Here is a 16,461-nt window from a genome sequence, read left to right on the forward strand (position 1 = left end):
CATAAGTTGTTGAAAGGGTCTGCATCTTAACCAGCTGTATTATTAAAATGCTTTGCGGTTATACCACAATATACAATTATCTAAACTTCTTAAAGAAGCAGGTATGTATAATCTTTTATCCTGGTGCTTAATATTTCCTCACCGCATGACTGCAATCTTAATTTTAAATATTGTTAAATATTAAGCCATTGTAGGATCAGGGTTTAGATGGGTTTGATATTTTATTTTTTTTTGAACATTTATTAGAACAAGTTCCTTAACAGAGTTTTACACATTCTTACAAAACCTCATAACAAGATATACATTATACAATAATCTTTATAGGTCACTTATTTCCTCAATAGCACGTGAAAAAATAAAAAATAAAATAAAATAAAATAAAATAAAACTTAAAAAAAAAAAAAAAAAAAAAAACACAGAGAAAAACAAATTAAAAAAAATTAGCAGGTTTGATATTTTATGCAAGAATACAAATTGCATCACAAGCATGAATACAGTATATCTGCCAATGGCAGCTGGTCATTGGCAATAGCAGGGAGGCTGAAGGCTAATCTAATGCTTTGGAAATTAGGTTGTTCTTATTTTGATAATAGAAGACTAATTAACCTCATTAATCATAAAAATGACAATACTGTGAACTTGAATGAACAGTTCCTCAACATGACTGTTCCTGTCTTTATTTTTGCCTTCTTAATGTGCACTCCTTTTTGCAGTTTACTGACTTACAAAGTTGTAGTGAGCAATCTTTACCAAAGTAATTTGATTCTGCTTTGCTTACCTGAATATAAACAAATTACACTTTAGTTTTTTGTCTACTGATCTTAGCAACAATATAAAAGGAAAACATGTCATAATGATTTTAGAGAAAATCATTTTTGTTCTTTTTCTTGTTCAAAATTTTTGAGAAGTAAAATGAATCCACTCTTTTAACCCTACAGCTCTTTTCTAGATGCGGTCCAACAGATCATTGAAAGGACCTTCCTAAAGTCCTTCAGATACTGTTAAGAATCTACACATGAAAAAAATCTCCTTATAACTGGAAGATGCATTAATAGTTTAACCCCTCATAAAGCACAGTTTAAGAAAAAGCAGTTCAATTATTCTGGAAAGAGGTTATCAGAGAACACTGAGTTATTCTTTTCCCAGATGTTACTCACTCTCCCCATACTTCATACCAGCCCCAGTCATCTCCTCGCTTCACTTTGACAGTAGATGTTTTCATTCTTTCCAACCAGGTGAGGGTGTCTCGCATGTTACCTATCACTGTCAGCCCTGCAATTATGGGATTTGAGTTCCTAGAACAAGGCTTGGGGGCCCCGGACAGGGTGTGATGTGTACGTACTGACGAGGCCCCGAGGCCATAGTGTGGGCTGTGATGAGAAGCATGAGTCACAGCAAGGAGAGACAGGAGTAGCCTTCGGCAAGAAAGTGCCCACAGGGAGAGTTTGTCACATCCAGATCAACGTGTTACATTCACAGAAAACTCCTCTGCATTTCCTTGACAATTGATAGATGGAACATTTATTTTGGCATCTAAATGTGTAATCCAAATACAACAAAAAATGTATCTTTTGCCCAAGTGTTTTCATTTACATGCAGGTTATCAATGTTTCTGTGGTACTCTGACACTAAAAACACACAAAGGCAAGACAGACACATTCCAGCAGTCGTATCAATGAAACACAAACAGGAGTGTGTGCACACTCTGCAGCACATTCCAAGGGGGACATTGCACTGTTGCTCACATGTCGTGATGGCCTCTGTGTCTTTGGGTCAGGGAGGTTTGGTGAGTGACCACCTTTTTAGCTCTCCGCCTTGTTTGTTTTCTGAAGACAGTGTCATCAATTCTCTAACAAGAGACTAGACACAGCAACAACAAAGTGCACAGGGCCTCCCTGCTTCATCTTGTGTAGTCCAGTGACTGACGGATCGTGCCTATGCTACTAGACATCAGTGCTTTGTGCAAACGACTCCATCCTGGCAACTGTATTTTGGTGTATGCCTCTGCAAATATGTGTGTCAGCATGTCTTTGTCTGCTTCATTTGAAATTGTAACATTAATGCTGCTCATTCTTGAAAATAGAAGATATTGTGCCTGCAAGCACACTGTATAAACACTTGAGAGAGGACCAAAACATATTGTATAAACATGAACAGCTGGGCTGTTACTGCTTGTTTTAATGTGCGTAGGAATCACAGACCTAACCACAATAACCAAAACATTTCTCTGCAAAATAATTCATTTAGAATAAATTTGAAAAATGCTTCTATACGGGACAATGCAGGATTCATTTTGCCTGTTTTTTCATAACTGAAATAATCATTACCATAATTTTGTCTCCATAACACATTTAATAAATAAAAAACATGGTAAGAGAGAAATATTCATAGCAACAGCAGTTTTGAAAAAATATTTTGGTGCTGATGTATAAAGTATTATCTGGTAGAGATGATCGAGATACATTACTATATCACAAAATCAGCTATGTATTAATACGGGTATTATTGACAACACTAAGTAGGATTAGTGAAATCATAATGTAAAATCCTGAATAACATAATATTTAAATACATGATATCCACTTAGAAAAACAACCATGTCTATCGTTGCTGTACTTAATCAGCTTATAATTTTGTACAAAGTGTGTGTGTGTGTGTGTGCACGCGCACGCACACACACAGCGATAAGTATATATGTGTGTTAGTATGTAGAGACGCACAAACACACAGACACACACACACACATGCTGGTGACCATTAGGGGTAAATGGATTTATAATGGTCCCAATTAATCATCAAAACCACCTATTTTTAAGGGTCCTTTTGATTGTGAGCCATAAGAATCATTCAGTTTCCTAGTCTATGACTTCCCCAAGCATTTATGAAAGCCAACATGGTCAACCTAGCAACTGCAGCTCAAGACTCAATGCCAGTTCTGATTTGCTAATTAAAGTTGCAGGTTTCACATTTAACAATGTCCTTGAGGAAAACACCTATAATTGAGGAAGAATGGTTTCAAGCCAACACCACATTCTTTTCCGTACATCTAAGTGTTTTTGTGCCTAACCCTAACCACGAGTTGGTGAGGCCTGACAATTACGGTGGTTTTTCTTTTTTTTTCCTACGCTTTTTGTGATGAGCATATATCATGAACCTTGAAAAAACAGAGGGTTTGAGTGTACACATTTTATCTTCATGCAAAAATTATTTTTTATTTAAGAACTGCATACAATTTGAGCATGTACCAAAATGAAGATTTGTACTCGGATTGTTGAGGTTGAATTGAACATAACTTCATTTGGAGTAAATCACTTGAAATTGACACAGAGCTCTGTAAAGGTGTTGTAAGGACTGATGTAAAATGAAGCAGCCATTCACCTAACATCTTCACATTAGGCAAAGAATTGGGTGTCAAATAGCAAACAGAGTTTACACTGAGTTTTCAGCCAAAGGTATTTACTTCAGTGATTCTGGGGCAAAACAATTGGTCATAATCTACTCTGGTTCCCTTCTTCCATTCCATTCCTCCTGGACCTAAACAGACAGGACATATCTATAACCAATAAAAAAACAGATATGGGAAATTACTCTTCAGTGCACCATTTAAATTTGGAACCTTCTCTTGTCTCTGATAGAGCCACAAACACAAAATTGGATATACACTATTCTAACCGATTGATGCTGTCTTGGCTGCTTCTCCAGACTGCTGACTTATACCAAAATATAGAAACAAAGACAGGAAGTGGAAGACTCCTGTATAAATTGGACAGCACATTTCTGTGGTTAAACAAACTGTAACAATGGTAAGTGATGACAGGAAATGTTACTATATATAAGGGAATTTCTAATTATGTAATATTTTAGAAGTTCTATGAGGATATTCTTGCTTAAGTCCATCTAAAAATGAAGTAAAAGGGCAAAGTCAGCAACCTGTGAGAGATAAACATCATTGTTCAGTACAGTTTCTCTGCGAACATTAGGAGGATAAAAGTCCACTGAAAAGGCATGACTTGATTTTTCTCCCAGGATTAATAACGAAAAAGAAATTCTATTGATTCAGGTTTTTGTCACTTTGATAAAGGCATCAATTTGGTTGCTGCAGAAATGATAGGATTTTCTCACAAGCCAAGGTTCTTGCTTGCGTTCTTATTTCACAGCAACGCTGTCTTTCCCAGGAGAATTGTTACTGACATAAGCAAGAGACTATTTCACCAGTAGCAAACTGAACTTAATTCAACCTTTTGATATTTTCAAGATTATTTTAAACAGTGCTGGCCAAGTTGGGCGGAGCATGTACTGAAGGTCAACACATCCTCTTCAGTGAAAGCCTGCCTCTCTATATGGCCTGCATGGCAGCAGAGGATAAGCATATTTAGGCTGCATGCTTCCTCTTAAACTGTGTTCCCAACACTGTAGATCACAGACACTACAACCCTTAAATCTCCCTGTTAACGCTCATATATACAAACACACACCTGCTTGGGCAAGGACGTCTGGGAGAGAATTACAGCCAGCTAATTTATGAGACCCAAGGGAGGGCAAAGGGCAAGGGACCCAGACTGGCCTGACCTCACTTCCTCCTCTCATGGCCTCAGAGTTTGGCAGAATCCCTTTGACACACAGAATAGACATTTGCTTTTAACTCATGATCTTTCAGAACTGAAAGATCTGATTTCAAATCTGGTTAACACAATGAGCCCTGAGGAACTGTTACAATTTGCAAGTAAGGCTTGGAACTTTCAAAGCAAAAGGTGAATGGGTGACAACAGGGTGTTTCTAATATGCTGGTCTCCAGCATATCCAGCCTTCTCATTTCCTCCAGTGAGAAGGCGCTGTCATCCGTCACTCCACCGCAGGCAGGGGTACAATAGCACATTCTCGGTTCTGGCTACCGGCACCATCATATGGGATGCTGATAAGACTCACCTTCCGGGACTCAAAACTGAGCCAATACTGACAACACAACAGTTTGGTCCTTTGCCATACTGATGACCATGAAATAAAAGGAAAAAGGAAAGTACTGTACATTTTTGACATGAAACATTCTGCGTATAACCAAATATTTCAAGGTACTTTCCACTCAACTGTTCCGTAACACAAGCGTGGCAAAAGTTGCGCACCAAATGGCTACATCCCATTTTTACATTTAAGAAAAAACAATTCGGATCTACTTGTAGGTTAATCTTTTTTGCAAGTATGTGAGAGATTCAGCCCTTCATCACACAATTAGGCTGTTTTAATAGCACCTGTAAACAACAAGATCCTTTGCAGAAAGATTTTAAGTGCTGCTCTTCAATTCTCTGTCAAGAAATAATGACACACACGACAGACAATGGGTGGTGCTAATTCTTTTTCTAGGCAGAGTTTACTACTGCTGGAAAAACCATCAGATGCAAAAATCCGCTCCACTCCTTCACTTTAAAGCAGCAGAGACCGCAATGGAAATGAAGCTAGTCCAGTCATCTACCCTCGATGAGGTGTTCAGAGATACCCATCTGAGCGTGCAGCTCCAAGTGAAGGGCTTTACTATCTGCAACCACTGACACAACTATCCACCTGCCAGGCAGTCGCTCTGCTCTAAACACACTGATTCGACTGGTTTTCCTTCTCAAGATAGGAGAGAGGTAGGAAACAAGAAGAAACTTGTTCAGCAGCGCCTGGCAAGCCACCAGTCTTAAAGTACTCACCAGAAAGTGAATTAAGGGAATGATTGAAATGTGACTGCTGAATAGGTGGAAAGTATCAATATCCAATAAATAGAACCGCGTGTTTATCTTTTTTTAAGTGCTGCGGCCGCGCTGACCTCTAGGCGGGCCTGACCTCCACGGGCTCGGCTTATCATGGCGGTTCTGAGATGAAGATGATGTATAGGCGAGTCGCCTTCAACGCCGAGCAGCTCCTTGACACTCTCTGGGAGTCTGGGTTTTGTTACAGGCAGGAAACAGACTCTTCCGCTCCCTAAACACGCTCCCCCGTTTGGCCACATTCGGGCTGCCGGTGGCACGCGAAGACGCGGGGGACAGTGATCACATGAGAGTTCCTGCCCGGGGCTCGGCCGCCGGAGCGCCAGGCTAGCTAATTGGCTACTGGGCTAAATCATCATCATCGCCGTCATCGGTCACAACGGCCATGGGATGCTGCTAGCTTAACAAGCTAAATTATCGAACTAACATTCGCTAATAAATGTTCTTCCCACCCCTCACGTCAAATGAATTAAACACATTTTGTCTTCTTTCCACATTTTAGACATCCGTTTAGAATAAAGTGTGTGAAGTTTACCAGTAAAGGGCTACTTTCGACGACACGGATGGAATTCAGAGGAGGCCTTGCCAGCATTACAACTAAAAACTACAAATATTCAATTATTCAGTAATCGCCTAGCATTCCTTGGGAAGTGTGTACAAGTGGGAAAAAAATAGTCGTGAGTAAACGTAAACATAAACAATTCTGAAATTTGTAGATGGCATTTTACTGACCTTATTTGTTCCCCGAAAAGGCGCGCATCATTTTTTCCTATGCGGTAGGGATCTTGAAACCAAACAATTCGGCAACGAATACAATGTTTGCAGTTGTTTGGTTCTCTCTCCTTACGATCAACACACCGCTGAATAAATATTTGGGAATGGGGGTGATGTCGGGGACATTAGGAACCATCAAATTCTACTTCAGCACTTTCAACTTGTGCGAGTCGCGCCATCGTCAACCCCGTAAACCAAAGAAACGTTTATAATCCCTGTTTATTTCTCGCGGTAGTGTTAGCAAGAACATTCAGAGTTACTGAACCCCGCCTGGGTGTACAACACCGTCGTTTTTTTTCCCCTCGCAGTCCTATTTCCATGGCCAGGCTTTGCAGCTCCACTTAAACGGTCCATTTTAAAAGACAGGGATCTCCAGGGAAGAGGGAGGGGTGGGTGGGGGTCGCTGTTTTAATCCAAACAGCTCCTTGTTGATGGCGAGCGGATGAGACTTTGTCGGCGTGCTCTCCTCCTCCAGGCCGTGTAGCTGGCGCCGGCACTGCGACTGTCAGATGGAGGAGTCAAGACAGGTAGGTAACCCCGTCAGACAGGTGGGTGCACCCAGTGACTGCAGCCACGCTTGCCTTTTAAACGTATAAATTGTCTATAAAATAAATCTTGTTAATCGGTAGACTGGAGGCGAACTAGATCTATGGCGTAATTGACTTCTGTTAATGGTGCCTAATAATTTAACGTTAGTATTTTTTTATAGTTTCAAGCTAATTTTAAGAATTTAAATGACTTTTTTAAAATTATACTCCTGGCAAATTTTCCCTGAGACACTCACTCTTGAATTTAAAAACAAATGAAAATAAATAGATTGGAAAAAAATTAATTACCTGTTTTGTGTACCTTTTTAATTTTCTTTTTACTATTTGGGGTGGAGTTTAAGACCCGATAATTATAAAAACTAGGCGTCATTGCGAGATAACGGGTCAGCATGATGTACTTTTATTTTTCAGGAACTACACTCCACCCGCTCTTAATTTCCATAAATCACAATAATGTGTCCCATGTCCTAAGAGGTTAATTTAAAACAAATAGTCATGAATATAGAAACTGCCTCTAAAATTGTCTTTATTTGTTTATTCGAGGTGTCATCTCTCCCTATCTTATCAATTGATTGCCGAAAGAGGAAAAGGAGATACGACTAATCTTGAATTCGGGTGATAATGGAAGTAAAATCTTGGGACGCTCCCGATAAAATCCCATAATCTGGTTTGTATAATTTTATTATTTATATCGGCTTTGTATTTGCCGTCACCTTGAGGATTATAGGGTACGTTGTTGAAATCGGTTGTTTCCTCACCTTCGCGGTGATTTCTGTCTTTGTATGAACAGTCTAAAAGTTTTTTTTTCGTTTATCAACTTGTAAACAAGGAGGGAATTAAGTTTATAATCATTGTTTGCTTCATAAATTAATCCTAAATTGTCTTCTTGACACACACACACACACACACACACACACACACACACACACACACACACACACACACACACACACACACACACACACACACACACACAGAGTTATGAGAAAGACGAGGAGGCTGGATCTATCAATCCCTGCGGGACGTCACAGAGAGGAAGAGGAGCGCATCTTGGCTGACCCAGCTCTTTCTCTAGATAACTGCCTCCAGCCAACTAAACAGGATCGACCTCCCTCTGCTTCACCCCCCAGCCCTCCAGTCACAGACCCACAGCCGGAGGAGAGGGATGTCTCAGCAGCCAGTCCTCGGCCTGCGTGGAAAACAGGCAATGCGCGGCCATTCTACGCCGCTTACGCACACGGATTTCTAACCTGCTTTGTTCAATTTTCTCTTTTTTTCCTCGGACAAACGGATCCATATTTGGAGCAAGCTAAAAATAACATACCATCTTTCGTCTCCAGTGGTGGGAATAATGCTTCCTAGTCCGGTCATAACGTCTTCCACCACACCTTTCTCCGTGAAGGACATTCTCAAGTTAGAGTTGCAGCAGCAGTCCCAGCAGCACCAGCTCCAGCTGATCTCCCGCCTCGGTCTTTCCGGTGCGCTTTCCGGACCCCTGACCGGGAAACCGTTCCGGACCCGTTCGCCGCCCTCCTGCATGCTGGCCGGGAGAGACAGCCCAAGTCCGATCAGCTCCGGCCTGTCGGAGAGCGAGGAGAGGATGTCCTACCTCAGCTCCCTGACCGTACAGGACCGGGCGGGTCTGCAGGTGGAGATGTTCGGTAACCCGGTGCAGATGCACCCCGAGGATCCACGCTTGGAGACCGAGCAGGACGACCAAGACAGTGAGTATCCTTGATTGTGCATTCACAGACGTTTAATCCCGATAAATTATTTCCTATTCCCATATAATCTGCTTTCGTTTTACCCCAGTACACCGAGATGCAGTTTTATTACTGACTTCACATAGGCCTATAAATATACTGTAATGGATTTGCACCTAAAATGTCTGACGGGAGCAGATTTAAAAAAAAAAACGTATTTTCGTACATTAACTACATTTTTAAATACAGCTGAGTGTTTGTGCTTAGCTTGCTTTGGAAGAATTGAATATCTTAGACACAAATCTGATAAACCCATCGAGATAAGTGCCACACCTCATACACACCAACAATACACTCCATATCAAAAGATCTCGCTTACCACAGCTGTCGACAACAATTCCTGAAAAGGAAATATCCATGTTCTTATTCTTTTATAACAACTGTCCGTGTTTATGTTGAGAAAATGTGCATTATTAACACATTAGCGTGAAATGCATTTTCAGGAACGGTCCGTGGTACCGACGTGCACTCGTATGAGGTTTATTAAAATTACTCCGTCAACATTTTTTTGTTTCTGTTTAATATGGTTTGATATAAATAAAGCATATTTAATTGCAAAATTAAAAATGAATAAATAAAGGACGAGCACCTGATGTAAAGACGTTAATTTGATAAATAATGTGTTTACCTAGGCAAAAAAAATAGATTTAACATTAAATAACTCTTTTGTTTTTATTTTTTTACAACAAAGAGTGTTACATAAACATTAAAATGCAGAAATCGGCGCGAGATAATCTTTGTAATTTTATAACAAAATTCTCCCCTCCGGCCTTCACTCAGAGAGCTGCGGCGCGCTGCGGGCGCAGGGTGAGGACGCTGACCCGGAGAAGCCCGCCGGCAAGCAGCAGAGGACCAGGAGGAAACCCCGCGTCCTCTTCTCCCAGGCCCAGGTGTTCGAGCTGGAGAGGCGGTTCAAGCAGCAACGCTACCTGTCAGCCCCGGAGAGGGAGCACCTGGCCAGCTCACTGAAGCTCACCTCCACACAGGTCAAGATCTGGTTCCAGAACAGGAGGTACAAGTGCAAGAGGCAGCGGCAGGACAAGACTCTGGAGATGGCAGGTCACCACCATCACCATCACCACCACCATCACCATCCACCGCCGCCGCCGCCCAGGAGGGTGGCGGTCCCGGTGCTGGTCCGGGACGGGAGGCCTTGTCTGACCGGATCCCCAAATTATAACACTTCTTACGCAGTCGGTGCCCCAAGCCCGTATAGCTACAACGGTTACCCAGCTTACAGCTACAACAACTCGGTTTATACTAACACCTACTCGTGTACTTATTCGAGTTTACCCGCCCTGCCGCCCGGTAACACACCCGCAGGAGCATTCATGAACGTCAACTTGGGGAACCTGGGCACCCAGACGCAAAGCCAGGCTCCACAAGGACCCGTCGCGCCCTGTCAGGGATCTCTGCAGGGCATCAGGGCCTGGTAGCGCGGCTTTTACGCACGACACCGGCTCGGAGAGAACGACAGCATGGACTTGCCCGGCCAGTGCCATGAGAGCACATCTCGACAACTTTGTAAATGTTGAAAATAAAGCCAGTGTGTGTAATCCAGCGGGGGGGCTATAAGAAAAACCCTGAACCATCGTTTTTATTTTAAAAACCCTGTTCTTTGAATGTGTGTGTGGGTTGGGGGGAGGGGGGGGCGACTGAATATTTTCGACTGAATATTGCAGAAATGCAAACACTATAACGATTCGCCCGTTGATGAACTAAATATCGAAAATAAAGCAGTATTATATAAAATGTTGATGAATAAATACAAGCTCTGCAGATGTAAACACTTTCATTTTTTCCCCTCATGACATATTCTAGTTCCATCAACAACGAGGGTCAGCATCCATATTAATCAGACAATATGTACAGATCAATTGTTGTCTTTGAACAGGTAATGAAACCAACAGTTTTATATCTAAGGTGGCAATTTTATTGAGCGATTCATTTTTACACCCACATGACAAAAATAGCAATTGCGACAATGAAATGAATAAGAATACCCAATGACAAAAAAATATTTTTTATTATAATTTACTGTGTGTCTTCTTGCGTGCTTCCACCCGTCTGTGTGTGTGTGTGCGTGTGTGTTTGTGTGCGTATACCCACTTCTGGTCATTAATACATATAAAAAAAAAAAAACATATTAATGGAAATAAAGAGCAATATCGTCCTGCCTCCGCCTAGATGTTCTTAATTGTATGTAACTGTTTTTGCGCCCATTTGACATGTAGACGTTACTGATACAGATATTTAATCCACCCCCACCCCCTACACGCACACTCGCTCACTATTTCTCAAGCGAGAATACTTTTAGTAACCATACAATTTCTTTCCTGTGAGAAAGCCTCGGTAAGCGACTTGAGTCCAAGACAAGAACCAGAAACATGGAGAATGTAGAGGCGAGCTAATGTCCGGCCAGGATTTAGAAACGGACATTAACCAGACAGTCCGCATCCTCAGGACCCACAGAGCGTATATACACAAAGATATTAGGCCTATTTTTTACGCTTGGAGCTGATTTATTTTCCGAGAGGAACTTAACAGGCGCGTAATAAATGTTTTTTTAGACTCATCCTAATAACATCTAGGCAGGAATAATACTAGAACATCGATCTTTCACTCTCTCTCTCTCTTTCCCGTCTCTGTCTCTCACACACTCACACACAAAGAGAGAGAGACACACACACACACACGCCTTTCATTAGTAGACTAATGAAGTGATTCCAAATACGCATTCCGGTCACACGCACGCTCCAGTACGCAGCCTCTATCACGTGGAATGGAGATGAATGGCAACATAAACAGAGCGTTTGTCTCCGCTGATCGTCTCGCAGGACACTTCCCCTGGCTACTGAGCTGCCGGTGTGGGACATACCTGGTGTCAGGCCTAAGTGCTGCAGAGCCACTAGTGTAAATAGACCTGGCGACAGGACGGCGATGCCTGAGGACGCGGTCGCGGCTGCTCTGACAGGCGCTGCGATCACTATCTTTCTGCTTCCAAAGATAGCAGCGCCAGCCGCCGAGAACCACCAACCCCTCCACCCAACCCCAGCTCCCCGACCCCCCTTCAAAACAACAAACTCACAAAGGAGTAAATCCGAGGGAGAAAAGATGCTCTTAATAGTTTGTTGGTCAGGTAAACGCTGGAAAGAGAGAGGAATCTATCGATCCCGCTTTGTTCAAAACTAAGAGTCAACACAATGTGACGTAGATCTTTTCAGTCATATTTCACATCACACTATAAAATACAATCTCACTATTCCCGTGTAATTTTGTTGAATGATCTTTGTATTCTGCATTTTCTCCGTTTGGATGGAGGAAGAAAACAAAAATAACAATGAGGGGGAGGATCATCGCGTCTGTCATCACAGTCTCTTCATAGAAAAAAAGACATGCCGATTGTGTAATGAGTGTGTGTGTGTGTGTGTGCGTGTGTGTGTGTGTGGGAGACAAAGTGTATCGCTTCATTTTGATACACTGAACACAATATTTTGTGTGCATGTACTTGCATGTGTGTGTGAGGGAGACAAAGTGGCACAGAGGTGTGTGTTGCCGGTGTAGAAGCGAGACTGTCTTCACCACACGGCGGCGCTACTCGCCTGTCTGAGCAGAAAACCATCCCATTGATAAAAATGGACATCTAAAAGGCATCCTGCGTGGACCGCCTTCGTTTTCCTCTCGCGTTTCCGTCGTTGATTTTCCATAATCTTGGTTATTCACGGAAGATTTTTGAAGATTTTTCAGCAAAAACCTTAAACCTCGACCACCCGTTTGATCTGAAGATTGACTTTATTCTATTTTGATGACTCATTTAAGTTATGAATTAATTCAGCTCAAATAATGATGCTTTAAAGAATATTTGAAAAATAATGAATTAGATTAAAATGTTTGATAAAAATGTATTAACTCTTGACATCCACCCAGCGCAAAACAACCCATTGTAAAACCACACTGTACAAGCAGGCACTCAAGGAGTGATGTTTTTGGGATTATTAGGGGATTAAACCGCAATCACACGTGATCTCATCCCCATTTATTTTGCCTATTTACTATCCGAGTTTCTAATAAAAAAAAAAAAACGTGGATTCAGGCTGCGCCCTCGTCTGAGTGCGTGGAGATCTCCATCCAAAGGCGGCCTCGCCAAGCAAAGGGTGCGGGAGAATCAGTCACCATCCTGTGACCGCTGGGCGGTGCGGAGGAGGATACCAGACAGAGAAACACCCCTGTCAAGCTGAGATTGTTGAAATGGACTCATGATATAAGCCGCTCCGAGCAGCGTGGACTCACTTTGGCTACGTGAAATCCAAACAGTTCCAAGTGGAATCGGTGAGGGATTTGTTTTTTTTTTTTTCTTCTTCGTTCCCCGCCTTCCCGTGCTGGATGTCTTCATGCCTGCAAACAGATCACACGTGGGTTTGAGCCTGTGAGGAAAGAGCAGTGGATTTTTTTTCCTCTCTTATTTTTTTTTTTATTTTTATAATCATGACATTAAGCTTCTCGTCGTTTTCCATCGAGGACATCCTCACAACAGGACGAGACACCCGGGTCACCCGAGTGGGTGAGACCCCGTTCCAGACGGAGGAGCCTCCGGTTGAACGCAGCTCGTCTGCGGGGGACGTTCAGTGTGACGGCGAGCAGAGCTTGCACGAAAAGGGTTTGACACTTTTCGATTACATTTCTTTTTTTCCCTCTCGAAAATTTGGATTTAATAACCAGTCCTCAACGAGGGTAGGGTTTATTTTCTTGCATTTAATTGGTTTAGCAACACGAACAATGCAGTTTAATAATAACAATAATTATCATTATTATTATAGTACAATGCAGGAATATAATAAAGTGAAAATCATATCGCGGCATCGATAATAAACACAACAACTACATTATTATATTATTCAGTACGTGATTTTTTTTCCATCTTGATTTGATTTTATTCAATAAACGACAAGATCAGGTATTTAAATTAATGGCGTAGCTTCCTGCAGCTCCCTCTATATGGCTTTAATTCAAGGTTATGTGATGATAGTAGGTCACTGTATGGGTTTACCTATCATGAAAAAAAAATCATAAACAACACTTGTGGGGGGTGGAAGTCACTTTCATGCAGAGGGGCGGCGTGGCGCAGGAGGTAGAGCAGTCGTATTTGAACCCCTAACTGCTCCCCTGGCGCTGGTGGATGGCAGCCGACTGCTTATGGTTCATCCATGATGGGTTAATTGCAGAGAACGAATTGCCCCACCTTGAATTAATAAAATATAACTTTTCTTCTTATTATTATTATTAAATACAAATGTCCCCTTATTGCGTGACTTTCACCTTGATAAACATCATGCGTCGCAATTCCTCCTTGAAATCCCACAGACGCTGCGAACCAACGAGTCGCCGCTGAGGAGGGAGGCGAGGGTCCAGACGGGACGCGGAGGAAGGGGAGAGGAAGTCCCGGATCGGACACCGTCAGCTGCTCCTCCGTTGAGCGACTCTTCAGACCCGACGCCAAGAAGCGCTCCAGGGCGGCCTTTTCGCACTCCCAGCTCCACGAGTTGGAGCGCCGCTTCAGCGCCCAGCGGTACCTGTCGGGCCCCGAGCGCGCCGATCTGGCTGGTACTCTCAACCTCACCGAGACCCAGGTGAAGATCTGGTTCCAGAACCGCAGGTATAAAACCAAACGGCGACAGATGGCGTCGACGGCGTGCGTCTCACCGAGGAAAGCGGCGGTGAAAGTGCTGGTGAGGGACCCTTCCGGGTTGCAGGGTACGGGTAAGGGACAGCTCCGGACCCTTGCGCTCCACCAGGCCTTCCACTGGCCCCCCCACCTGCACTGCTGCTGCATCCCCTGGGGAATGGCCGGCCTCTGTCGAGGGGGGGTACCACTCTGAGGAACTTCACTCCATAAACAAAAAAATCATCCGCGGATCATGGACATAGAAACACAAAAGATCCCCAGGCACCATAAACTACAACGTCTCCTATCTATTAATGTCGTGGGTGTTGCATATTGTCTGTTTATTATCTCCCCCCCTCTACATTATATCCAAAACTGTCTTGCAGTTTAAGGTGGATAAAATGCCAATTCCTTCATCAAACTACTGACTCATCTCCCTTTGTAAGAGTTGTAATGATTTTAACTGTCACTTTCAGCATGAATTTATATATGTGCTCTATTCAGAAACAGGCATCTAGTGCAAATGGCTCATTTGAAATGGGCTAATAGCGTTTGGAGCAAGTTCAGTAAAATAGTTTAAAATCTCCCAAATTCCCATTCAAATAAACTACAAGAAATACATGACAACTCCTTCAGGTTCTGCCCTGGCTTGTAGGAGTGTGCTAAAAGTGTAAATACATTTGAATAATACGTGACTTCCTAAATATCCACATCTACCATCTATTCTCCTAGTTTTTGTCTTGATGTTGTCATCACACATGGTATTGAAACAATGAGATCATACTCAGGAAATATGTTAAAGAAATACAGTTTTTTGTTGCATGTCTAAATTTTAACACTCTTACCAACCAAAGAGTTTGGATCTCCTGTAAGGGGGTTATTTCATCCCTGTAATCTTTGAGAACACAGGTTAATCTTTCAGAAACTGCCGCTTTTGCTGATTTTAAAGCTCCAAGTTAAACAGAAAACATTAAAAAATGATTTTTTTTCCAATGTATTTCAAATATCTAATTGACACATGGTTCAATATGACAACAGAAACATATTGTATATGAGAGGTCAGAGACTGCTTTAAGTGCTAGTCCTTGTGTGATTTTTCTGGATGTATTTACCTCTAACTAAAACAATCAATAAAGTATATCGGTTGGAAAGTATGATAATTTATCTTACTAAGGAATCCTGTGGAGTCTCAGCAAGTAATATGTATAATATTTTCCCAAATGTACTGTCAATACAATACAGTCAGTACAAAAACATGCAAGTGATCGTGGATGCACGGTAAATAACTATGACTTTAAAAGTTAAATTATGTGTGTAGACGTACCACAACAAGCTGCATGAGTCAGAGAGAGTCACTAGACCGCAAAGAGTTTCCTTATCCAGACTGGCTGCTCAAGCCAAAATATATTAATCATCACTTACTAAAACAATCACACCCTCATCTTACAGTAAAAACACACAGCATAAACAAAACTCATTTGTAATTCAGAAAAAAACTAAATATGGAGCTCACTCAGGGCCAATTTTAATAAGCAGATAATATGGCAGTAAATAAAAGCTTAAATTGCTACAACAAGAGCTGTTTTCCTATAATAAGCTCCTTTGGCATAAATGACCATCTTGTGCCAGTCTGGCACCAGTTAACACTTTATTCATCTCTCATATCTAAGCACCACTTTAAGCTAAGTGTTTGGTATTATGCATGACACATTTTCTTTGAGGGAGAAATATTGTTTCTTCTGACTGCCCAACTGGCCAAGTTGGAAGCAAGTTTCCAGGGTTTCTCTGTTATTTAGTAACTGAAAGTGTGCTTTTGTTCTTTTTTTTGATGTAAGACTTGGTTTAAGACGATTCTGCGGGGAGGTCACGGCATTGCTATGTGCATTTGAGGTATGACACTTTCTATGTGCTCTGATTAATCACATTGTGCTTTGGAATTGTTGCTTTTGTCAATTCTGTCTTCCGTGACA

At 42.0% G+C, this 16,461-nt stretch overlaps 2 protein-coding genes across 2 annotated transcripts; both read left to right on the forward strand.

Annotated features, from left to right (window-relative positions):
* Positions 1-8,106: 8,106 nt before the first annotated feature.
* On the forward strand, positions 8,107-10,435 carry nkx2-3 (NK2 homeobox 3). Its single transcript, XM_086161891.1, has 2 exons — positions 8,107-8,790; positions 9,610-10,435. Exons 1-2 carry the CDS (start codon positions 8,418-8,420, stop codon positions 10,263-10,265), a joined length of 1,029 nt encoding a protein of 342 aa, XP_086018017.1. The 5' UTR covers positions 8,107-8,417; the 3' UTR covers positions 10,266-10,435.
* A 2,594-nt stretch (positions 10,436-13,029) lies between these two features.
* Positions 13,030-15,420, forward strand: nkx3.3 (NK3 homeobox 3). The gene is made up of 2 exons (XM_086161904.1): positions 13,030-13,486; positions 14,191-15,420. Exons 1-2 carry the CDS (start codon positions 13,315-13,317, stop codon positions 14,703-14,705), a joined length of 687 nt encoding a protein of 228 aa, XP_086018030.1. The 5' UTR covers positions 13,030-13,314; the 3' UTR covers positions 14,706-15,420.
* The last annotated feature ends 1,041 nt before the right edge of the window (positions 15,421-16,461 follow it).

This window comes from Fistularia commersonii, chromosome 2, assembly GCF_037954325.1.
Source record: "Fistularia commersonii isolate RoL2024-O1a breed Wild chromosome 2, RoL_Fcom_v1.0, whole genome shotgun sequence".
Taxonomy (NCBI): domain Eukaryota; kingdom Metazoa; phylum Chordata; class Actinopteri; order Syngnathiformes; family Fistulariidae; genus Fistularia; species Fistularia commersonii.